The sequence below is a fragment of the Acinonyx jubatus genome, chromosome F2 (assembly GCF_027475565.1).
Source record: "Acinonyx jubatus isolate Ajub_Pintada_27869175 chromosome F2, VMU_Ajub_asm_v1.0, whole genome shotgun sequence".
Lineage (NCBI taxonomy): Eukaryota > Metazoa > Chordata > Mammalia > Carnivora > Felidae > Acinonyx > Acinonyx jubatus.
In genome coordinates, this window is record NC_069394.1 from 3,423,221 (window position 1) to 3,449,202 (window position 25,982).

At 46.7% G+C, this 25,982-nt stretch overlaps 1 protein-coding gene across 8 annotated transcripts in view; it reads left to right on the forward strand.

The window, feature by feature from the left end:
• Positions 1-25,982, forward strand: part of TRAPPC9 (trafficking protein particle complex subunit 9) — a 566,520-nt gene that overhangs the window by 42,126 nt on the left and 498,412 nt on the right. For all 8 annotated transcript variants that reach the window (XM_053208248.1, XM_053208250.1, XM_053208253.1 and 5 more), the window contains 2 exons: positions 4,524-4,645; positions 11,813-11,938. In XM_053208248.1, the coding sequence (XP_053064223.1) occupies positions 4,524-4,645; positions 11,813-11,938 (248 nt within the window). The remainder of the gene's footprint in view (positions 1-4,523; positions 4,646-11,812; positions 11,939-25,982) is intronic.

Sequence of the window (25,982 nt, forward strand, 5' to 3'; positions counted from 1 at the left end):
TATTTTCAGTGTGCACTCATTTTCTCAGTCCTACAGTATATAGAACGTCAGAATTACTAACCAGTATCACTACAAAAACAAACCTTTAAGTAAAATTTGAGAATTGTTTGTGCTCTCTTTGTCTTCATACTGAGGATAAATGTGCAAGGTACTGTGATCAGAAGCTGATTGGGTTTGTTCTTTAATCTCCCTGTCAATGTAATTGTGTTACTACTTTGAAATACTGTTGGGCTCATTTGTTTCTGCTTGTATGCCATATAGGGTTTCCCTATCTTTACTGATTGATTTTTTTTTTTTTTTACTACTGTATAAAACATGAACATGGTTCTAAAAGTCAAAACCTTACAAAAAGTTATATCCAGAGAAGGGTCACTGCCTTTCTTATCCCTCCCACCTGATTCCCATCTACCCCATAGGTAACTAATCTCATCTGTTCCTAGTTTTTCATTCTTGTAGGGGTTATTTGTGTTTTGTGTGTGTGTGTTGTTGTTAAAAAAAAAACAACCCAGATAGATGTTCTTATTTCTATTTCTTGTGCATATGACATATATTCTTTTATATTTGGCTTTTTTTGTTCTGTTTATCAACATATCTTGGAAATCGATTCCTATCAGGCTGTGGAGATCTTCCTCATCCATTTCCGCAGCTGTGACACACAGTGTGTGTGCGCGCGCGCGTGCACGCACCTGCGCCATATTCTCTTCACGTCTCCTCTGCATGGACATTTGGTTTCCAGCATTTTGTAATTACAGGTGCTGCTGCAGTGAGTAGCCTCATCCATATGTACTGCTGTGTTACTGGGCTTGTGTCTTCATCATAAATTCCTAGAAATGGAGTTCCTGGGTCAAAAGGTTAAACAATATAGACACACTTACTAGATTTTACCAAATTTCTCTCCACTGGGGTCGCACCACTTTGCACTCACAGGAGCCGTGCAGGAGGGTGCCTTTTCTCCACGAGTTTGTCAGCCGAGCTCCTTGTTGACTTTTACGCTTTGCCAGCTCGCTAAGAGTGAGAAGCGGTGCCTCCTACCACAGGTGATAGCCAGCATCTTTTTAAATGGTGAGGGCCGTCTTTGTGTTTTCCTTTTATGAATTGTCTGCTCGTATCTTTGGCTCATTTTTTTCTTTTGGGCTTTCAGCTTTTTGTCTCTCAATTTTATGACCTCTTTATATATTAGCGCTCTTAGCCCTTTGTGATATATATTGCAGCTATTTTCTCTCAGACCGTCATTTATGTTTTGGCTTCATTTGTGGTATTTTTGCTGCATTGCCACATAACCGAATTTATCAGTGTTTTAAAACTGCGCTTGGATTTGCATCATATTTAGAGAGCTTTCCCTCTGTCCAGGTTTTAGAGGAATTCACCTATGTTGTTGAACTTCTTTTATGGTTTTCTGTTTTATATCTGGATCCCAGATCATTTGGCATTTACTCTTGTGTTTGGTGTGAGGTCTGTTTTCATCTTTTTCCAAATGGCCATCCAGGGGTCCGTCCCAGTACTACTGATGAAAAGGGTCCGTGTCTGCCCCGGTCTTTGACGTGCTGGGGGAGCTCACTATGCGCTCGCCCAGGGTAACATCCAGACCTACTGGCGGCACTGTCTTCCTTGCTGTCCCTCCGCCGACGGGGCGGAGTATCCACGTTGCGGGGCTTTCCTTTATAGCAGGACAGCGGCTGTAGGTGTGACCCAGCACCGCTGCCGGCATCTCCACCGCGCCAGTTGGCCCCTGCCTTTTCTGAACACCGGTGTTTCTCTTCTCTCTCACGGTTTTGTCTTTCTGTCCCCTGCCTCCTTTGTCTCTGCTTTATGCCTTCTTATTTCTGCTTTGCTTTCCTTTGTGTCTGTAGCCTTTCCGGCTTTGTGCCTTGTACGCAGTCTTGCACGCAAGCGGACTCCGTAACTCTCTCCCTGTCTCTTGGATGAATGGATGATGGTTGGATGGACACCTGAGAACCCGTGTGATTATGTTGTTTTCCCAACTTCTCTGCCCACGTTTTCCTAACTGTGTTCTCTCTTTTCCTCCCCTCCAGCCTGGCTGTCAGCCTGGCTGTTTCGTTGATTTTTCCCGTTTGTAGACTCCAGGCTATAGCCTTGATGACTCCTGGTTCCACTGGTCCACATTAACGTTATGTGCGGGCTGTTGACACTTTGTAGATGTCAAGAAAGATTGCATCTATCGCATACTAGTATTTTCAGAGCTTCTTATTCTTTTATTGAACAAAATTAACTCGCTGTGACCCACTAAGCTGTCTTGTGAGCTCTGCCCTTGTTAGTTTCTGACATATTGTGCTGTTCTGGGCTGTGGTGTGGGCGTGTACCCCCCCCCCCCCCCCCCGTATTGGTGTTGAAGGTCATCATTGAATGAACCCTCATTTTCAGTGGTGCCATTTCTGTAAAAGATGGAGGGGCATTTCCTCCTTCTTCCTGGTTGGAGACGTCTTGATCATGTACTGTTCGGAAGAGAGGAGGTACCATATGAAGAGCAAAGGACCCGCTTCATTCTGGCCCCTCTTATCTTTCCCTCCCTTTCTTCAAGGGAGAAGAGTAGAATTTAAGGACGTAAAGATAAATTGTTAGAGCCTATTAAATAAATCAAGACTGCCTATTACTTATTAAATATTTTAGCCAGAAATAAGTGTATTATATATAGGAAAACATGCAAAGCACAATCGTACAGTGGTGGAAAATGTAGGCCCAAGTTCGGATCCTACCCTGGAGTCACTGGCTCTGTAATTTTGAACACTAGTAAGGATACTCGGCCTCTCCAGGACTTGTTTCATCACCCGCGGAAATGAGATACACTAGGAGTGCCTTCTTCCTAGAGTGGCTGGGGGTTGTGAGTGAGGACCTGCAAAGTCCTTGTTAGCACAGGTTCTGAGTCCTTCTCAGTGCAAAAGAACGTATCTCTGGCTGTGATGATGGTACAACCACTCTGTGTAAGTGCTCATTGCTCCAGAGGGGTGTCTTGTGGCTCGGAGGTGGAATTCTCAGTTCTGTAGCACTCAAGAATTGTGTCATTGGGCCTCAGTGATTGGAATCTGTTCTTTAAAAAATGTATATTTTAGGTTTTTTCGAGCATGCCCTTTTCTTTTATTATTTATAGTTCTACCCTCTCATCCCTTGCTGTGATTTTCACAAAATCCAGAGGAAACAAGATCCTAAGCCACCTGCCTCTTCCTGGTCCCCTGTGGTGGTTCTTTCTTCCCCAACGAGAGGAGGGTTTTGTGTAGGAAATTTTCTTTGTTTCCCTTTTCTTGGAGTCTTTCTGTCCGTTTGTCACCTGTCCATCTGTCTTTCTATCCACTTACGCTTCTGTCTTGTTCCCAAAAGCATTTGAGACAGCTTAGAGAAGAACAGAATGTCAAACAAGCAGGTGAGAAGATGGGGCCAAGGTCAGAAGCAAGGGTAGGAGACAAGCTGGCACGAGTGGGGCAGGCATTGAGAGGCACGCCTGTGTCCTATGGATTGTCTGGATGGGCAGCAGCCTGTGCCTGAGACCCCAGCAGGCGTGAAGGCCTGAAGAGTTTGTCCTGGTGATAAACTAGCGGCTTAGCAGGAGCCCAGCTGTTCCTGTTACCGAGGCTTGGGAGAGTCGCTTTTGTGTTCTGTGAAATCGAAAACTGCTTCATCCTTTTTTTTTTTTTTTTCCCTGTCCGAGTTCCATGTGTAGTTGGTTATGTTCTGTAAATGGAGATTTCTCCAGAACTCTCCCCCACATTGGTCTGGTGGCCGGGGAATTAGGTGGTTCTGCTAATTGATAGGCAGCCAGAAATAGACAATGACGACCACAGAAAGGATCCTAGCATTTATGAGTTCTGTTTCTTCAGGGCTGGACGGTTCAGAAAATGCTTTCATGTAGTTGGTGGTCATTTGAGAAGACAGTGTGGCCTCCTGCTGGCACTCAGAGTGTAGAGCTGTGAGATAGTGCTCGCCACTGGCGTGGTCCTCCAGATGCCTAAGCTGGTTATTGTGAACACGGTACTTTTCTATAATGCACTCCATGTTCTTTAACAGAAAATTTCAACAAGGAGGAAAACTTACTTTGAGTCACTTAACATTTCATATGGTGCTTCGATGGTAAGACTTCTAGGGGATATACAGGCTAGGAAGGGGATACATAAGCTAGGAAGGGGATATATGAGCCAGGAAGGGGGTATATGGGCCAGGAAAGGGGTAATGTGGGCCAGGAAGGGGGTATGTGACCGGGAAGGGGGTATGTGGGCCAGGAAGGAGGTATATGAGCTGGGAAGGGGGTATGTGAGCCAGGAAGGGGGTATGTGAGCCAGGAAGGGGTATATGAGCCAGGAAGGGGGTATATGAGCTGGGAAGGGGATATATGAGTCAGGAAGGAGGTATATGAGCCAGGAAGGGGGTATATGAGTTAGGAAGGTTTAAAAAACAGCATCATTATTTGAATTGCAGTAGGGAATATTTAAGTTTTACCTGGTTTGTGCCCCTCTTTCAAACAAGCAAGACAGAAAAAGCAAAAGATTATTTCTTTTCTTTCTTTTGTTTTGCAGGTGCCCTCACAACCAATGGCATAAATCCCGACACCAGTGCTGAAATTGGACGTGCTAAGAACTGTCTGAGTCCCGAGGACATAATTGACAAATATAAGGAGGCCATTTCCTATTACAGCAAGGTGATTTTACTGCTTCATAAATCCCTTACATAATTGTGTTGTTTTAATCCGGGGTTCCTGGTTTACACTGTGAAGTACTGCAGTACATCCCAATTCTTTGGGTCTGTAAGTATTCATGTATCATTCTCTAATGCATGATACTATATACTAAAACACTTCTTTATTTCTGATTCATAATAGTGTGAATTTAATATTTGGAAAAAGGGGAAAAAGGACGATCATAGCCCCACTACTCGGAGATAACCATTTTAACATTTTAATATCTATTTTCTGGTCTTTCTGTCAACATATATTGCCTATATTTTAAAAAACGGTGAGCACCCTGTACTTACTGTGTGGAGACCTGCATTTTCCATGTGGCGTGTCTCTGTAGTTAAACCTTCCACAGCCTGATTCTCAGTGATGTGGGCGGCATTCCATCTTTTGGATGCACCCTTCTTAACACTCTAGGTTTATTTATTTATTTACTTAAATGTTATTATCTATTTTTGAGAGACAGAGAGACATAGCATCAGCGGGGGAGGGGCGGGGAGAGAGGGAGACACAGAATCCGAAGCAGGCCCCAGGCTAGGCTGTCAGCACAGAGCCCGACGCGGGGCTCGACCCCACGAACCGGGAGACTGTGACCTGAGCCGAAGGCAGATGCTTAAGCGACTGAGCTACCCAGGTGACCCTTGGATTTAAAAAAAAAAAAAAAAATTTAAATTTCATATCTACTTTCTGAAATACTGAAAACAAGAAGTCAAGCTGTGTAGAAGAGCGGTAGCAAAAGCAGAAGATGAAGCCCGCCCACCTCTCCTATCCTTGTTTCTTAGAGTAACAGCCGTTAACAATTTGGTACATCTCTCTTGTGACCTTTATGCCTGTGAAATGCATATATGTGTGTATGTATATCTCTTATTTAGGAAGATGAGATTATGCCGCATGTGTTATTCTGCAACTTGCTTTATTCACTCACAGATTCATCCCAGATGTCCTCCCACTGCAAACCTGCTTGATTCTTTTAGATAGGGTGGAAAGTCTTCTATGTTTTTTTTTTTATGTTTATTTATTTTTGAGAGAGAGAGAGAGAGAGAGAGAGAGAGAGAGCGAGCATGTGAGAGGGGGAGGGGCAGAGAGAGAGGGAGACACAGAATCTGAAACAGGCTCCAGGCTCTGAGCTGTCAGCACAGAGCCCAATGCGGGGCTCGAACTCACCGACTGCGAGATCATGACCTGAGCCAAAGTCGGACGCTCAACCGACTGAGCCACCCAGGCACTCCAATTTTTAAAAAATTTTTTAAATGTTTGTTTATTTTTTGAGAGAGAGAGAGACAGAGTACGAGGATGGGAGGGGCCAAGAGAGAGGGAGACACAGAATCCTAAGTAGGCTCCAGGCTCTGAGCTGTCAGCACAGAGCCTGATGTGAGGCTCAAACTCACAAACCGTGAGATCATGACCTGAGCTGAGGTTGGACGCTTCGCTGACTGAGCCACCCAGGCGCCCCTTGGGTGGAAAGTCTTCTAAAGTGTGGATGTAGTCATTTGTCAACACTTTTGTAAGAGGCCATCAGGAAACCAACATGGGGAGTAGACAGCACCTAGAGCAAAGCGAAATGCCTGCTCCCACAGAGCTCACTGCTTGCTCTGATTTCCTAAATTCTTACCTTTTGATGGATGCTTAGGTTTTCTCACTTTCCCCTGTTAGGGAAAAATGCATCAGTGAACATTCTTGTACATATATACTTGTGTGATTATCCCTTTCGTTATGATTTCTGGAAATTTGGGGCTCCTGTGTGGCTCAGTTGGTTGAGCGTTCGAGTTCGGCCCAGGTCATGATCTCAGGGTTCGTGGGTTCGAGCCCCGTGCCTGACTTTGCACTGATAGTGTGGAGCCTGCTTTGGATTCTATGTCTCCCTCTCTCTCTGACCCTGCCCCACTCACGCTCTCTCAAAAATACAAAAATTAAATATTGAAAATTAAGAAAAAAAGATTTTTGGAAATTTAATCACTGGATATGACATTTACACTTGTGATAAGTTAGTTTCAAGTTACTCCCCACATTCCTTCTCCAATAGGGTATGAAAAGGTATAGATTTATTTAACTGATTCTCTTCTACAAATATTAGTTCATTTCAGTTTTCCTTGCCACAGTTGTAAACAGTGCTGTGATAAACGCCCTGGTAGAGAAATCTTTTTGGACTGATTTATTTTTTTATTATTTTTTTTAAGGAGATAGTACCTAGAAGTGGACTTGAGTCAAAGAGCATACATGGTGTTTTTAGAGTTTACTTACACATTGCCATAGTGTCGTGCCAAAAGGGTAACAGTCTGCTCTGTCACAAACACCAGCTATTGTATCCTTTCAGAGTATTTGTCACCGTGATGGGTGAAAGTAACTTCCCATTGTTTTAGTTTGGATTTGATTACCAGTGAGATATTGGACAGTTTTTACTTCATAGCATTTTTGTTTCTTATATGAATTACCCATTTGTGTCCTTTGTACACATTTAAGTTAGGGTGTTTTTCTTGTTGCTCTGTTATAGCTCTTTATATGTGGTGAATACCAGCTTCTTTTCTTTCATTGACGCCTATTACTAATCTGTTTCCTAAGGTTGCTTGCCTTTGATTTTGTTCAGGAGCTTTTCTTTTCTTTTTCTTTTTGTGGTCAAAACATGTTTCTAATATAGTAAATTTTTTCCTTTTGGGTTTTTACCTTTGGTATTATGCTTAGAAATACCTTAACAATAACATGGAACTCTTTTCTTCAGTTTTTTTTTTTTAATAATAAAGTTTATTTATTTGAGAAAGAGAGTACGTACGAGTGACAGAGGGACGGAGAGAGAGAATCCCACGCAGGCCCCCACTGTCAGTGCAGAGCCTGATGTGGGACTTGAGCTCATGAACCATGAGATCATGGCCGGAGTCGAAATCAAGAGTCCGATGCTTAACTGATTGAGCCACCCAGGAGCCCCATCCTCATTTTTTTTTTTTTTTAATCTTTAAAATGGGGATGATGATAGTACCTATCTGAAAGTGTTGTGGTGAGGATAAGCAGAGTTAAGTATATGGAAAGTATTGTATTTGATGAGGTTAGCATTTTAAAATATTTATCTCCTTACCTGTAATTTATTTTGTGTACATTATGACACAGAAATAGCATTTATTTTTTCCAGGTTACTATATACTCATTCCACCACAATTTATGGAATTCATACTTTTTGTCTCTGATTTGAAATCCCACTTACACTGAATACATACATATATTGGAGTCTAATTCTGAGCTTTTTATTCCTTTCTACGAATTTCTTTTCTTACTCCAGCATCATGATATTTTATCTCCTGTGGTTTCTTTAATATATACTAGTGTGTCTTCTTTTCTTTAAAATCCCTTCCTCCCATCCTAGATTTTCTTGGCTAGTATTATGAATAATAATTCCTCAAGAATCCTGAAATATTTCGTTCATCTCACACACACACACACACACACACACACACACGAAACAGTTTGGAATTTTCATGGGGCTTAAAGTAAGTTTTGAATTATTTTTAGGAGAACTCCTATCTTTGCAAAATTACTGTCTCTGTCGAATATGTTAATGTCTCTGCACTCACACATCTTATTTTAAGTCCCGCAATACAGAGTTGCAGGTTTCTTCGTAGAGAACGTGAGCATTGTTTTTAAGTTTATTTCTAGTTATTGCATGTGTTTTTGTTAATTTGGTGGATGAGATTTTTTGCCATTATATTTTTGAACTGCTTATAGCTGAAATGTAGAAAGGCAGATTGAGGTTTTAATATTCATTTTGTAACTGGCTGTTGAAAAATCTTAAATATTAAGTACTTTTTTCAAACTCCTTTCTTTTCTGTCTTTTAAACTTTGTTTCCAAGATTATCAAAATGATCATAGCTAAGTTCTGTAGGTGGGCAGACAGATGGAGAGAAGTCACGTGGCTCCTGTAACTAATCCTAGCAGTTTGGTGACTGCCTTTGGACTAGAGAAGCAGAAGGAGCCAGGGTTAGACCAGGGAAGGCTCTGAACGTGCACAGGAACCAGGCTCTCCTGCCTTTGTGGCAGAGCCCTGCGGGCATGGCAGGTGGATGGCTCTTCCCCAGCCATATCTGATGGAAAGTTAGTGGCTGCCCACAGCACTGTGTTAGTAAGAATTCGAGACTTCTCGGTGGGAGAGACTTGTCTGCCGTGGGCACAGCAGGGGAGCCAGGTGGCCGTGGGTCTTGAGTTTTCCAGTCCCCAGAGTGGAAGGAGCAGCCTCTGGAGTAAGACCGAACTGGATTTGAGTCTCTCCTCCACTGTGTCTGTGCCGTCTGACCTCATTTCCTTGGTATGCTCTCTCAGCCCCGGGTTTCTTTTCTCTCAAATGGTGAGGTTAAGGCCTACTGCATCAAGATTTAAAAAAAAATTTTTTTAAATGTTTATTTATTTTGAGAGAGTGAGAGCAAGAGAGAGAGAGCATGTGAGATAGTGGGAGAAGGGCAGAGAGAGAAGGAGCGAGAGAATCCTGAGCGGGCTCCATGCTGTCAGCACAGAGCTCAATGCGGGGCTCGATCCCATGAACCGTGAGATCATGACCTGAGCCGATAGATATCAAGAGTCAGATGCTTAACTGGCTGAGTCCCCCAGGCACCCCTGCATCGAGTTTTTAATCAGAGTAAACAATTTATACATGTAAAATGCCTACTACCGGGGCAGACCCGTTTGTATTGCTCAATAAAAAAACGGTCATCGTCTGTCCTTCCTCCGTTGAGTACGTGCTCAACGAGACGTCTGGGGAGAAGCCCGTTCCTAATATTGTATATGTGATGCAAGCAGACAGAACAAGTGATATCTTCCTTTCTCTGGTTGTAGTTCTGTTCATTTGCCTCGTTTTCCTCTTAGCTCCTTGTCTTTCCTCCTTTACGTCCTCCCCCACCATGAGACGACAGTGGTATAAGAATCTCTGTATACTTCTCAGATTTGATTTGATCGTATTTGATTTGTACACACGTGCACACACGCACACACACACGTGCACACGCACACACATGCACACACACGTCAGGCTGCCTCTCACTTACCAAGGGAGAGGCACCATCTTTCGGTTTTCATTCACTGTGAGTGATAGTGAAATCTTGTAAGCAGATTCTTGGTGGCTTCACAAATGATTTTTTATTTGATTTCTGATTTGTGGCCGAGGAAATTCTCTTTTATTAGAAGAAATGAAATGGAGACATAGACATTCTCCCGAGACATTGGTGTCATCGTATTTATAGTTGGAGGGAACTTTAGAGAGCATGTAGCCTCATACTTTTTCATAGGTGAGAGACTAAAGCCCAGAGAGGGTACGTGACTCGATTGAAGTCACACAGTGACGGCTGGATTGGGAGGCAGAGGACCCTCCACGCTTGAGCTATGGTGTCGGGCAGAGTTCTCGGTGTTCATCTACCTTTAGCTATGTTCCTGTGGCCTCTCAAGTGAAGGTCACTTGGTTCCTATCCAAGTACTAACCAGGCCCGACCCTGGTAGGTCACTTGGTTCCTAATGGCATGTTTGCTCCATATTAGTTCTGGAGTCAGATGGACACAATTCAAACCTTGTCTCCACCGGTTGTTGTGGGGTCAGATGGATGCAATTCAAACCGTCTCCACCAGATCCTCGCTTTGTAACCTTGGGCAAGAAACTTTTCTTCTTTTTTTTTTTTTAAATTTTTTTTAATGTTTATTTATTTTTGAGAGAGAGAGAGAGAGAGAGAGAGAGAGAGAGAGACAGAGCATGAGCAGGGGAGGAGCAGAGAGAGAGGGAGACACACAGAATCCAAAACAGGCTGAGCCACGCAGGCGCCCCAAGAAACTTTACTTTTTTAAGTCTCATTTTAGAACCTAACATAAGGATAATATTTATTTTAGGGTTTTTGTTTTAGAATTGAATGAGAGAGTTCCCTCATTTATTCCTGAAGTATTGATTATACAATGCTATGCTGGGATCTGTGCTGCTAGGACAGTCCTTAGTAAGGACTCAGTAGTGAGAACGGGGCTTGGTCCCTGCATCCCAGAATTTTTGTTCCGGGAGAATGCTTATAGAGAGCAGGTATGGAGGTTTTTAGTAATGGTCCATTCTTTACCTAATCCCTGCTGATTGTGGATACCTTTCTACTGATGTAAGAGCAATTTTTTGTGATTACAGCTTAAATCTTTATAATATAATTAAAAATATGTAAGTGTAACATAAACATTTGTGAAAAAAATGGAGTTGGCTTTTATTGCCACTTACATGGAAGTTGTTTCAAGGGTTTTGAAGGAAAAGAAGTCATTTAATTTCAGTGGAATAAAGTCCTTCTGTGAGTTTATTGTTGTGCTGTTAAATGGTATGTAAAAATTGGTGATTTCTGACTTCAGTGTTGCCAGTTAGGGAAGCAGAGTTTCTCCTCATGATTGTGCGTGGTGGTTTTTGTCCCGTGCCATGAATTACGTACGTGTTACATACTTGAAAAGAGGGAAGAAGGAGGCTGCCCTAACAGCACAGCACTTTCTTTTTCTACCTTATAAAAATACTTTTAGTAAGAAACGTGACCTTTGTAACAGTTGGTAGGTGGACAGACTGCATTCTCCCGAGCATTTCTGCCTGCTGGGCCCATGGGGGGTCTCGGTAAATACTTGTTGATGGAAAGGGGGGACTCCAGTGTTTGATGCCTCCGTAGGAGTATCTGTGAGGGACCTCCTCCCCCCGGGCAGTCTTTAGGCCCTGGTGTACATGGATTTATCTCTGTTAAACTTTTCTTCAACTGCAAGTTTCTGCAGATACCGCCATTGGAAATCACTCCAGCTCGGGATACTTAGAAAGAAAACAAAACCGGTTGGAGTGGAAAAGAAAACAGGCCGACAGCTAGTGTGCAGAGTTTCTGTGGTGCAGCCTTGGCGGGGCAAAGGGTGCTGGAGGGAGGGCACTGGGTCGGGGTCCAGGGGCCACTCAGCAGCCTGCTCCAGGCTCCGAGCCACACAGTGTGGCGTGATAAGAGTTCCCCAATACGGTCCTCCCTCTCTGCCCTCCACCCGCCCCCCTTGGGAGGCACTGTTAGGTCCTGGAACTTGGGGAGGTGCCCTGAAGGGTCCCCGCGTTCCCCGTGGTATATAGGCTTTACAATACGGGAGAAAATCATCTTTTTTGATGAGGATCTCCCTTTGTACCCTACAGTACAAGAATGCCGGAGTGATTGAGTTAGAAGCGTGTGTCAAGGCTGTGCGAGTCCTTGCCATTCAGAAGCGGAGCATGGATGCTTCAGAATTTCTCCAGAACGCGGTTTACATTAATCTTCGACAGGTGGGTGCACGTCCTCCTGACAGGCGGGTGCGGTGCGTGGAAGGGTTAGCGCAGCTCTCCTGGAGCCTGTTGCGACCCTGCTGCTAGGACTCAGTGTGGTGTGAAGTCTGCAGCCAGAACTCGGTGTCCTAAATACTGCTTTACGTTATGATACTTTACTTTCAGAATTCTGATTTTTCTTTTCTTTTTCTTAAATTTTGGAGAGAGAGCACATGTGAGCGGGGAGAGCGGTAGAGGGAGGGAGAGGGGGAGAGAGAGGGAGGGAGGGAGAGGGGGAGAGAGAGGGAGGGAGGGAGAGGGGGAGAGAGAGGGAGGGAGGGAGAGAGGGAGAGCGAGGGAGGGAGAGGGGGAGAGAGAGGGAGGGAGAGAGGGAGAGAGAGGGAGGGAGAGAGGGAGAGAGAGGGAGGGAGAGAGGGAGAGAGAGAATACCAAGAGGGACCCACGCTCAGTGTGGAGCCCAATGTGGGGGTCAGTCCCATGACATTAGCCAAAATCAAGAGTCGGACACTCAGTCGACTGAGCCACCCAGGTGCCCCCCACATTCAGAGTTTTCTGCCCTTCAAAATTTTTCTTGAGTAGAGAAACCACTCTGTCTCTCGCCAGCTTCGTGACCTTGGTCCAGCTCTGCCTGTTGCTTCACTCTGGTCACTTGTGGCGCGACTGCCATTTGTAACCCGGGCTGGGTCGTTAGGTCTCTAAAACACAAAGTCTGGGAAAGTTCTTTGGACAGCTCATGGTACACAGTAGGCACTCAAGAAATACCACTCAGTCTGCATCTGGATATGATTTTAATAAAACAAAGTCATTAGAACATTTAGCTGTAGGTTGCTAATGCAAAATCACAAAGTTGGTAGTCTAGAAAGATTGGAGACATTTAGCTAATTTAACTTGGATTTGTATGGACAGGGCCACCCAGTCTCAAAGTTCAGCAGCTTCTATAAGGACCTATGGCTGGGAGTGGGACAGAGGTAACTAGTGGCAAAGCTCTTTGCTGAGCACAGGCTGTGCTGGGCGGGGGAGGGGTGGGGAGAAGGCAGGTTCTGCCCTCCTCGAGCTGACAGCCTCATGGCAAAGGTGGACCTCTGGTGGTGGGGTGACTGAAAAACAGGGGACAAGGGAGCGTGGCAAACCGATTTGAGCTAGTTTGGTGGTGGTGGAGGGTGTGGGGTCAGGGGCCATCTGAGGCTGGGAGGTTCAAGCTGGGACGGGAAGGCTGGATAGGAGATAGCCAGGAGAGGAGGAGGGGGGACCAAGCATTCCAGGAGGATGGCTCAGCAGGAGTGAGTCTGAAACCTGAGACGGCATGTTCCCTGGAAGGAACCAGGCCAGATGGAGACAGGCTGGAGAGGGAGCTTGAGGGAGGGGGCCCAAGTCAGAAATGGAGGTCTTTCTGGCCAGGTGAAGGGTTTGCAGTGTATTCTCCCAACAGTGGGTTTTATTTATTTAAAAAAAAATTTTTTTTTAATGTTTATTTAGTTTTTGAGAAAGCCAGAGAGAGCGAGTGAGCAGGGGAGGGGCAGAAAGAGGGAGACACAGAACTGGAAGCAGGTTCCAGGCTCCGAGCTGTCAGCACAGAGCTCGACGTGGGGTTCGAACCCACAAAGTGTGAGATCATGACCTGAGCCGAAGTCGGATGCTCAACCGACCGAGCCACCCAGGCACCCCTAAAATTTTTTTTAATGTTTATTATTTATTTAGTATTTATTTATTTTTGAGAGAGAGAGACAGTGAAAGCATGAGTGGAGGAGGGGAAGAGAGAGAGGGAGACACAGAATCCGAAGCAGGCTCCAGGCACCGAGCTGTCGGCACAGAGCTCGAAGCGGGGCTCGATCCCATGAACACGAGATCATGACCTGAGCCGAAGTCGGACGCTCGTCCGACTGAGCTTCCTACCCGCCCCTGACAGTGGGTTTTAAAGGAAAGGGCTTGGAGGCATGGGAATGACAGGATCCCCTTGTCTCAGGTGGGGAAGAGTGCTTGGTGAGCAGTCCTGATGCTCCCAGCTGAGAGGCGGGACAGCCAACACGCGTGGGTGGTGAAAAGGGAGTGGTGACGACTGCGTGAGGGTCGGCTGGATGCCACCCAGGCTGTGGCTGCAAGGTCGAGGTCGCGCTGTGCTCTGAGAGGGGGGCTGTGGAGGGTGCTTTGGAGCAGAGGTGACAGACCCGGCCGTGGGTGTGACGGGAAGCCTGTTAGATATGTGGGCTGAGGCTCAGGCGAGGGGGAGGGGGAGGCTCGGGGGTGGGAGGGGGAGAGAGACTAGAATCAGTTTATGTTTTGAACGAGAATAGGCATCAGGGCTCTTTTTTTTTTTTTTTTTTTTTAAGTAGGCTCCACACCCAGTGTCAGGCTTGAACTTAACGACCTTGAGATCAAGAGTCTCATGCTCTACCGACTGAGTCCCATAGGCACCCCGCACAGTGATTTCTTAGCTCAGGTGTAGACGGAGGCTGCTGGAACCAGTAAGAAGCAGCAGCTGTAGGCCTGACACAGAAGGGAGACACAGAAACAGAGGAGAGCCAGTAAACCCAGTACAGACAAACTGAAAGAAGAAAAATCCCACCATTTTGTTTGGGGCCATTTGGTGTCAGGGAAACGGCACCCCAGAGACTCCGAGCTGTTGAGTGGCGGTCGCTCCTGGCCCGAGGGATTTTGTTCCTGAGGGACCGCAGAGGGGAGACGCTCAGGAGGCAGGCCGGGGCCAGACCTTGTCGTGGGTCCGGAGTGAGTGTGGAGACACGGGCTCATCAGGGGGGTGGGGGCCCTCGTGGGAATTCACACTGAGGATTCGTGCAGGAGTGGAGGGCGGTCAGACAGGCTTGGGCTCAGTCCTGGCTTTGCCCCTGGTTCGCTGTGCAACCTTCCGCAGAATCGCTGTGTTTCAGTATCTTCCTTTGTGACGTGACGGGGGAGCAGGCCCTCGCGGTGGTTGGGGGGCTCGGTGTAGAGTTGCTGCGCCATGTCCGGGAGTGTCGTGGTGTCTGCCCTGCAGCCGCCCTGCTGCTGTCACCTCGGCGGGGTGGGGGGAGCAGAGTGGAGGGTGGGCCGCGCTTTCCAGCGGTCACCAGAAGACCTGAAGCCACGGGACCACGGGCTGGGTGCCGGGGGCCGGGTCGGGGGAGGCCCCCGGAGGCCTTAACGCTCGCTCGCTGGGCCGTGTGGCCGGAGCCGCCTCTCGGATGAATGTCGGCGATTCTGGCTTGCCGGGACGCCGTCTTTGCAGGTGGCTGTAGGAGTACACATCTTTCGTAAAATAAAGTGTTGTTGCTGACGATGCTTGGGAAGTTGGTGCTGGTGGAACGGCCCTCTGCCCCTTGGCTCGGTCCTCAGGGACAGCACCAGAGGTCAGCAGAGACACGCGGGTTGGGGTGAGTGCCGTGAGGTGCTCTGGGGCGCGGCCCTTTCAGTTTCCCCCGACACGACACTTTGCCACAGTTGACGTCTCTCCCATGTGTGCTTGCCGGGGCAGCAAAATAATGAGCTCTGCTGGGACTTTAGAGTAACAAGAAAAGAAAGGGTCTCGGGTTTTTCTGAAATGGAATAGGCTTTCGGTTCTTGATCACATGGGTGCCATTGTAGAACTGATGAGTTGTATTTATTCCTGGCGGTGGTTTTGGCCACTGTGGAAGGTTTGAAAGGAACGGAGGTAACGAGTCTCGTAGGTACTTTCTGCTTTAAGAAGCCCTGTGCAGACATAGAAACAGATAAGAAACATGCTTGAATCTAGTGGTGCTGGGGAGGGTTTCTGCAGAATTCCTCGTGTTTGGGTCCAGGGACGTGTCATTTCTTACGTTGTTTGTGCAAGGGGTTTGCGATAATTGTCTCTCATAGCGAATGGTAGCACACACTTCATGTAATGACTGTAAACTTGTGTCTTGGATGCGTGGGCGTCATTGGCAAATGGTAGCAGTCAGGGAAGGGCTGCCAGTGCTGGCACCCCAGACCTGGGTTCCTGCCGTTGTTTTCCTGGCCGCGGGACCCTGGACTAACGTGTGACCTCCCATAGCCTGTTTGCGAGTCTGTAGACGGGAAGGATACTGTTTGCTTCTTCCCGGGTTTGTTGTAAGTGTACATTACGTTACTGTAATACACGGCGAGTGCTTTCAACATACCGCTCGGCGCATAGAAAGCGCTCTGTATATGTGTCTGCCCCATCGGTCGTGGATCGGAGCAATAAAGGCAGCTCATGTTTGTTGAGGCTCTTTCCTAGGTTGTGAATTTGTTACTAGTTCTCATAACCCTGGGTACTTAAGTGCAGTTATTCCTATTTATTCAAGAGGAGCCTCAGGCTAGAGAAGGGTTATGTCACGTGTCCAGAGTCAGATCCCAAGCTCAGCGGTGAAGGGGCCTCTGGAAGGCATGCTTGCTGACACTTTCCTTCACATGACCTTCCCTGGCAGAGGCCAGGTGCCGTGTTGCCGTCTGCAAGCCCTAGAATATTTAGTGGGTGACAGGACAGACATGGTTGGGCTTACTGTACCGCTTGAGTGTAGAGTCTAGGGGGGAAGCAGGCAGGAGACATACACAAAATAAATGGCTACCGACCGTGAGCGGTTCTACAGCGGAAAAGGACGTGCTTCATCATGCAGAGCTGGGGAATGTTCTCGCCAGGCTGCTCTGGTGGCGTTGATCCCAGCGACAGAAGTTCTGTTACCAGGCGGGGACAAGGGAGAGGGAGAGCATCCCCGTCATCAGGTGAACGGAAACTCCCTGAGTATACCTGAAACTAATTACGCAGCCAGCTTATTACGGGCCCTGAACTAGGCGTGAAGACATGTTGACCGTGTCATCATAGCAACTTTGCGAAGTAGTTTACTGTAGCCAGTTGTAGGCAAGAGCAAGTTGAGGACACCAGTTGGCTGCGTGCCCGTGCCAGGATTGCCTCGTAAACACCACCACCGGTATTGAAACGTAGCTGGTTGTGACTCTGAAGTCTGAGGTCCGTGAACTGCATCGCAGAGCTTTCCCCGGACAACCCAGGTGGCTGAAATTAATTTCTTAATTAGTAGAAAATGGTGACAAGAAGAGAAAGTGGTAGTAAGAAATTGTTTGAGAAACTTGGAGAAAGCCCAGCAGCTTACCAGATTGGCGAGTGTGCTGTGGGGCCAGTGTGCAGTCATCCCAGCACTGATGCCTGCCGTAGACCTGATGCTCAGGAATGATTCTGGGCCGCTTGAAGAACATTTTGGCTCATGATCCGCGACTGCTTTGTCTCTGGTTAGTTTTTTCCTCAGAGCCATTTGAATTTTGTGCAGGCTACTCCGTTCAGATAGAACAGCCTCTTTAAACGTCTGGCTGCAATTCCTTAATGAAGCTGTTGCTAAGGAAACCCAGTAAAAGCAGGCAGATATGCACATGATAATTGTGACCTCAGAACTTTATGTCAAATTAAGCCCCAAATCAGAGGGATGGGGAGATTCAGGAGAGCCTTTTTAAGATAGAAGGGGAAAGTGTAAAGATACAGCCTAGGTGAGGCCGAGACGTGTCAGTCCTGGCCAGCAGGGCACCCGGCTTTCCGGATGGCACGTGGGGGATTCACAGCTCTCGCAAGGAAAAGAAATGGTTGCGTGGGGAAGGAGGAAAGTCGAGTTCCTTCCCGGAGAAGGGAAAGGCGAGAGGGAACGGAGAAATTTCTGATTGAACACGATACGGCACGGCGTTCTTGGATATGGCAGAGGGGTTTTGTGGGCAGCAGGCATAGGAGGAAATGTCTTGGTGAGAAGTCAAGGCTGCGGAGAAGGGAGCAGAGCAGACGGGGGGGTGGGGGGGACCCTGCCGCCAACTGGGCTCCAGGGGAGGAGCCGCGCTCCAGGCCACGGGGTTGGCTTCACTCGTTGGCGTGGGAGCCCAGTGAAGTGAGGACACAGGGCGAGGGCTGACACCGGGGGAGAGTCAGAGACAGAGACGGTGCCTCGCACGCGGTTGCATTTAACTCGGGGGCACTGAGAATGGCGCTCCGAGGTGAGAAGGCTGTGGCAGAGCTTCCCGCCTGGGGACGGGCCGGCAGCTGACACAGATCTTTGTGTCGTGGGCGCCAGGCTCTTGTAGCTCGTCTCTTCCACGTCAGCTGTCAGAATCTGTTGTCCGCTTTGAATCATGGTACACACGTCGTGGCCCGCGTTATGATTTACCTCCCCTGGTTTCATTTAACTGTGCACCCCTCACTTTCTCTTCGCCCCACTTTTGTCTTTTTGTTGTTATTGTTGCTAAGTTGTGTTTAAAAAGTTGATTTAGTTTTTTTGTTTTTTTTTTTTTTTTTTTTAGAGTGGGGCAGAATGTAAGTAAATGCATAAACAGAATGGCTCTTCAAAATTCGAAGCTACTTGCCCTGGGAGTTGCTTAAAAACGGAGCCGCCATTAAAGTGCTAAATCTCTACTGAGAAAGTCTGGTAATGCCTGCGGAGTCCAGCGCAGGGACTGTCTTAGTCATCTCTGTGGTCGCTGGGCCACGCACGCTTGTCAGAGGGCAGGTCTCGCTAACGTCTGTTGGACGGCAGACGCGAGACAGCGGTGACAAATGCAGTGCTCGTGGGCGTTGGCACCCCTCCTCCAGTGGCAGTGACAGCAGTGACCACGTGCGGACGTGCATGGCATCATGCTGAGAGCTTTACACGTGCTTCTGCCTTTAATCCTTAAAACCCTCCTGTGAGAAATTATTTTGTATTGTTAAGGTTTATTTATTTATTTTGAGAGAGAGAGAGAGAGAGAGAGAGAGAGCACGTGCAAATGGGGAAGACGCAGAGAGAGAGGAAGAGAGAATCTCAAGCAGGCTCCGTGCTGTCAGCACAGAGCCCCACACGGGCTTCCATCTTGCGAACTGTGAGGTCGTGACCCGAGCCAAAATCGAGAGTCCGATGCTTAACTGACTAGCCACCCCAGATGCCCTTACTTTGTGTTTTTAATGTGTAATCCATTTTATTTTGAAAGATTTTAAACCTTTGGAAAAGTTATGAGAGTCGTACAATGAACACTTACGTACTTCTCACCTAAAAGGATAGTATTGGTCTTTGTGTGTCTGGCTGGGTCCCTGAGCATAACGTGTTCAAGGTTCATCCGTGTTGTAGCAGGAACCCGTGCTTCCTTCTTGTCTCAGGGCTGGATAGTCTCCCACAGTGTGGATAGGCCCCATTTTGCTTATTCATTCATCAGTCGATGGAAATTGGGTTGTTTCCATCTTTGGCTGTTTTGAAGAATGCTGCTATGAACACTGATGTGCAAGTTTTCATGAGGACATGTGTCTTCAGTTCCGTTGGGTGTATATGCCAAGGAGGAGTTGCTGGGTCATCCAGCGACTCTGTGTTTAACCTTCTGAGGAATTACCAGACAGTTTTCCAAAGCAGCTGCCCCATTGTACGTGTCCACCGGCATTGTCTTCACATCCGTGCTGATGCTTGTTATTGTCCATTTTTTGGTTATAACCGTCCTGCTGGGTGTGTAGTGTTGTGTCATTGGTTTGCATTTCCCTGATGGCTAATGACGTTGAGCAGCCTTTCGTGTACTGATGGGCTGTTTGTATATGTGCGTAAATTCTTTGCCAGTTTTTGGGAAATTGGGTTTTGTTTTCTTTTTATTATTCACTTGTAAGAGCTCGTTCTGTATCCTGGATACTAGTCTCTTATCAGATAGACACTTTGCACAAGTCTTCTCCCTTGCTGTGGATTGTCATTTCACTTTGCTGATGATGTCCTTTGCAGCATGGATGTTAATTTTAATGAAGTCAGTTTACCTGTTGCTTGTTTTGTCACTCATGCTCTTGGTGTTGCATCTAGGGAAACGTAGCCTGATCCAGTGTCACAGAGATTTACCGTTTCCTTCTGGGAAGTTGATGGGTTTAGTTTTTACATTTAGATCGGTGAGTCCATTTTGAGTTAATTTTGATGGTACACAGTTGAGCGCAGACTCCTTCTGTGGCAGGTAGACACCCAGTTGTCCCAGCGCCCTCTGTGGACTACACATCCTTCTCCCACTGATTGGTCTTGGCTCCCTTGTGGAAAAATGACTGTAAGTGTAAGGTTTTTTTCTGGATTTTAGATTCTATTCTACTGATTTATATGTCCATCTGTACCAGTGCCATACTGACTTGATCACAGTAGCTGTGTAGTAAGTTTTGAAGTTGGGAAGTGTGAGTCCTCTATCTTTGCTCTTCCTTTTCAAGATTGTTTCAGCTATTCTGGGTCCCTCGAACTTCTGTGTGAATTTTGGGGTCAGCGTGCCAGTTTCTCCAAGGAAGCCAGCTGGCATTTTGATAGGGATCGGGATGAATCTGTAGATCACTTCGGGGAGTTTTGACGTCTTTATATTGCCTTCCATCCCATGAACATGAGGTGTCTTCCATATGTTTAGGTCTTTAAAAATTTCTTTCAGTGGTATTTTGTTGTTTTCAGTGTACAGGTCTTATGCATTTTCGTTAAATTTATTTCATTATTTTATTCTTTTCAATGCTATTGTAAATGGAAAGGCTGAGCTTCCTGAGGGCATTTATCTGTGTATTCCTAGGATTTTATTCACAGTAAGTGCCAGATCTATATCTGTTAAATGAATCTATTTGCAATTGCCTCTTTCCCCCCATTTTATAAACGAGAAACCCAGACTCAGGTTAAGCTACCCGAGCACATGATGTGATGGCGAGAAATCAGACCCTTGGGTGGGGCACTGTGTGGGTCCTACTGGGAGCGTATTCAGGATGGCTTCACCTTAATCCTTTGGGTGAATTTAGTCAGATGCTTTGAGTCAGATGCATAGAGTAGCTTAGGGCTATCTGTTCCAAAATAAATTTCTGGTAAGAGTGCTGTACTCGAAACCTGATTCGTATGTCTTTGAAGAGGGTCATGTTCGGGAGCTTGACTGATTAGCACTTGTGTTTATTAAACACCTCCAGGTGTAAATGATCGAACGGCACTTGTGAGAACGAGGGCTCTCTCCCCCATGGCCGTGTTGGTTGGCTGCATTTGTAGGCACAGCCAATTTGATATTTTCTAATATGCTCGTCATGGCCTGCTGAGGTGAGCTTACTAAATATTTTGCCAGTCATCTGTTGAAACAGAGCCACGAGCGCTGACTACGGCTCAATGGGTAGAAGTCACATAAAAAGAACGAGATCTGGGTTCCTCCCACGAAAGCCTTTTTCTGAAAGCTGACCCTGGGTCTGTGTCAAAGAGGGTGACCGTGGAGTCCACTGTGTGATTGAGATTTACGTGGTACGGTACTCCTGCGTGGGAGTCCAGGGTTCTACAGAATTTGAATTCTGGGCCAGAGGATTAGCAAGCGGGGAGCCCCATGGTGGGAGGGAGGGTGGGCGCTTAGGGTCTGAGGCACACAGAGCCGGCTGGACAGGCGTGCGGGAGGCTCACGGGGGAGGTGACAGGAAGCCGACCGCCACAGGCTTTGTGGGCTGTGTGCAGCCTCCCGTAGGGTTATCCTTTGAGCAGTGTACAGCCTGAGGACTTTAAGCCAGGGCCTACTGTGCTGTGAAGGATCATTCTTTGCGTGTAGAATGCTTGGAAACCTGTGGAAGGCTGGGCAGGGGGTGACGGGGTGACTTAGAGGAGGTGGCTTTGAGGTTTGGCTGTCAGGTGGGGCTTCATCCTAGCTCTGCCCCCTAGTAGCTGTGTGACCTGGACGGCTCACTTGAGGAAACAGAATTTCTCTAATCAGTTGGACTGCTAACGCTTTGATGCCCCGGGCCTGTCGTGAAGTGTCAGCGACCTAACGCGTGTGCAGTGCGCAGCATGGTGCCCGTTTCAGGCCGCGTGTTGGTGAAGGGCTGTCAGGGGAGGTATGCTTGATAGGAAGTGGTCCCTGATCACAGGCTGTGAGGGAGCTGGGGGTGCGAGGACGATGCTGAGCTCTGGGCGGGGGTGTGGGAAGGTGTGTGTGCCAGTGGGGGCAGGCGGCCAGGGGCCCCAAGGAGGACAGCTGTGGGAGGAGGACCGTGGGGACGGCTCTGCGCAGGTGGAGGTTGAAGCGCCTTTGGAGCATCCCAGTCAGGTGGCACGAGTGAGCCAGATTGCGTGGCTGTGGCGCTCACCAAGGACGCCTGTCCCGAGCTGAGCATTTTCATAAAATCCTTTGTCCCTGAGGACCCCGCCATGTTGCTCTCTGAATGTGAAGACGTATTTTATAGTGAGTGAATTAGTATTATCATTTCTGTCGTTGAAACTCCAGTCTTTTTTTTTTACAATAATTTATTGTCAAATTGGTTTCCATACGACACCCAGTGCTCATCCCAACAAGCGCCCTCTTCGATGCCCATCCCCCGCTTTCCACTCTCCCTCCTCCCCATCCACCCTCAGTTTGTTCTCAGTATCCGTGAGGCTCTTGTGGTTTGCCTCCCTCCCTCTCTGTAACTTTCTTTTTTCCCTTCCCCTCCCCCATGGTCTTCTGTTCAGTTTCTCAAGTTCCACAAATGAGTGGAAACCTATGGTATCTGTCTTTCTCTGACTGACTGACTTCTCTCAGCGTAATACCTTCCAGGTCCATCCGTATTGTTGCAGTGGCACAACCCCATCTCTTCTTTATGGCCGAGTAGTATTCCGTTGTGTATGTGCGTATATATGTCTGTGTCTTCCTTACCCACCATCCACACGCTATGCTTATCCATGAGTGTCTGTCAGTCGACCCTTAGGTTGTGTCCATCTCTTGGCTAGTATAAATAGTGCTACAATAAGTAGAGGGGTGCATCTGTCTTTATTTTTTTACTTTGTATTTATTTTTTATTTTTTTGTTGCGTCTATCTTTAAATTAATGTTTTTGTTTTCTTTGGATAAAAGCCAGGGGTGGAACTATTTGACCATACGGTATTTCTATTTTTAATTTTTAAAAAAATGTTTATTTTTGAGAGAGAGAGCGCACGCGTGCATGAGCAGGGGAAGGGCAGAGAGGGGGGAAGGAGGATCTGAAGCCAGGCTCCATGCTGTCAGCATGGAGCCCGACGAGGGGCTCAAACTCACCAACTGCGAGATCACGACCTGAGCCGAGGTTGGACGCTTAACCGACTGAGCCACCCAGGCGCCCCTGTTTTTAAGTCTTTGAGGAGTCTCCATGCTGTTTTCCACAGTGGCCGCACCCGTTTCCAATCCCACCAAGAGTGCACAAGGGTTTCTTTTTGTTGACAGTCTTGCCAACGGTTGTCATTTTTTGTCTTTTTGATTTTAGCCGTTCTGACAGGTGTGAGGTGATATTTCGTTGTGGGTCTGGTTCGCGTTTCCCTGATACTGAGTGATGTTGAGCATTTTTTCATGTGTCTATGGCAGGCCTTAACTATCTATTTTTATTTTATTTTAGTTGCTTTAAAGTTCATTTATTTATTTTTGAGAGAGAGAGCGAGTACGTGAGTGAGTGGCAGAGAGAGAGGGAGAGAGAGAGAATCCCCAGCAGGCTCCACACTGTCAGCACAGAGCCGGGTGTGGGGCTCAGTCTCATGAACTGTGAGATCATGACCTGAGCCAAAATCAAGAGTCGGATGCTTAACTGACTGAGCCACCTGGGCGCCCCCTTAATTATTTAAAAAAAAATTTTTTTTTAATGTTTATTTATTTTTGAGACAGAGAGAGACAGAGCATGAGCGGGGAGGGTCAGAGAGAGAGGGAGACACAGAATCTGAAGCAGGCTCCAGGCTCTGAGCTGTCAGCACGGAGCCCGACACGGGGCTTGAACTCATGGACCGTGAGATCGTGACCTGAGCTGATGTCGGATGCTTAACCGACTGAGCCACCCAGGCGCCCCATCCCTTAATTATTTTTTAATTAAAAAATGTCCGTTAATAGTTAAAGAAAAATTTAGATATGTATGTTTAGAGGAAAACTAGTGTATTTTCTGTTTGGGCAATATCGTGGTGTAGAAACTCTCAAAAGCCCTCTTTGCATGTGTTTTTTAAATATGCTGATTAAGAGATAAAACTTTTCAGGGCACCTGGGTGGCTCAGTCAGTTGAGTGTCCAACTTCAGCTCAGGTCAGGATCTTGAGGTTCGTGAGTTTGAGCCCCATATCGGGCTCACTGCTGTCAGCCTCTCAGCGCAGAGCCCGCTTCAGATCCTCTGTCCCCTTCTCTCTGTCCCTCCCCCACTTGCGCTCTGCCCCAATTAAATAAATATTAGAAAAAAAAAAGGTAAAGTTTTCCCCCCAACTTTTCAAGATGCATAGCAAAAAAGTAAGGGGGAAATCCTTTGGGGCCAAAACAACTACAAAGCATGAATTTTGGAAGGTAAGTGAGTCTCAGAAGGCAGCAAATGCCACCTACCTCTGGGAACATGGTTTCAACAGCCCACGTAGGAGGGACAGGAGGTGAGCTTCAGGGCGGCCCCCATTGGGAATCAGGTGGCAGACCCATCTGTAAAGCCAAGACCTTCCCTGAGCTATGTTTAATGAAAGGGAGACCTAGAAGAAAAAATCCCACTCCTCAAAGCAAGAAAATAAGGAAACTCTGAATCTTGTTTGAAGGGAAAAAACAACCCAACCTGAGGATTTAGTTTCAAGTTGTCCTGGCATGGGAGTGACCGTAAACTCTTGGCAGAAATACATAAATCCTCCTGGAATGAGAAATTGTGTTTTGAATGCATCAATGAACAGTTAATACAAAAAGGTCCTCATATGGTTCTGAATCAGGATGTTGGAGCCCAAATATATCAACGCTGCCTTTCTCCCAAGGTTTCATTTAAATATCCAAAAAGATTTTTTAGAGGAAAAAGCTATCTTCATAATTATATTCATTGATATTGTAGTATGCTAGGAATTCAGAGGTGAATATGAAACAGTCTTCTCTTTTATGGAGCTTACATTTTATTTGAGGAGACAAATCTGTGTTTTATGAGCTTGGTGGAGGGAGGTGTTTATTACAGTCAGGCAGGAGATAATATTAAGAAAGTGATGATGGGTGGGTGACAGTTTGGTTGTATATGGACTTATGTAGTTGGCTTTTAATTCCGGGCTCCGTGACTTGTCATTGGAAGGAATAGATTTTATGGTGGATATACTTCAACTCAGGACTCTTCAGAATTAAAGAATGGATGCTGAGAAAGACACAGTCAGAGTTTGTCCAGTTACGCATAAGCTTGCTCGGTCACTAAACCCAAAGTTGGTAAAGGCAGGCAGTGCTTCTTGAGGCCAGGTGACTTGGTTTTTAAGATTATCTAAGAATGAAATCAAGGGAACTGAGATGAGCAAAGTCAAGTGCTCTAGCACTTTTGGGTAGCATCCTTACCAAGGGTTGATAGTCTATAAAGTTTCATCTCTCTTTAATGTTTGTCAAGGTGTTAGGCACATGGTGTATGCACCTGCTCTAGGAGCCTTTTAGGTACCTGCCTAACAGTGCTGGGCACAGTTGCCCCAGTACCACCCCTCCCTCCATCCCTCTTCTTCTCGGGCACTGGGAACTCAGGAGACTGATTTCTTGTTGGCTTGTCTGTTTCCTCCATGACCTTGTCAACCATCGAGGGACCAGGGCTTACGTAACTTTGTTTTGTTTTGTTTTTAATCCTTTCCCTTTGAATGATTAAAACCCAAAATGGATCCAGTTACTTTAGCAGATGCTTTTTAAAGAAAGGTCCTTGGTACAAACCTCGTAACCCTGCTTTGGGATGCAGGGAAGAAAGTTACGTTCTTTCCTTTCCAAACTGTTTTGACACGTATGTATGGAAATTTTGTGTAATTTTGAAGATATATTTTCTCTCTGTATAATTATGGCTAGAAATAAATGTGGATAGAAACAGAATGTGTTTTCCACACTTGAGAATGTACGGTCCCCACGGTTTTCTGCCCTGCTATGTCATAGTCATCACTGGTAGAGCCATCACCGGGCTGTCTCACAGCGACTGCCGCTGCCTTATTCGTCAGGTCCCCGCAGGTTCCCATGTTTGAGAAGGCTGATGGCCGTTGAGGCATTTTCTGGAACATCTCTGGCTGGCTAATTTTGAGTTAACACCAGTGACATCAAAGGCGTTAATTAGTTAACAATGGTATTTCCCATTTCCTGCACACTCACTAGGAGTTTTAAGCCTGTGCTGACCACACACAGTATTTCATTTAGTCTTCCCGATGGTCATGAATG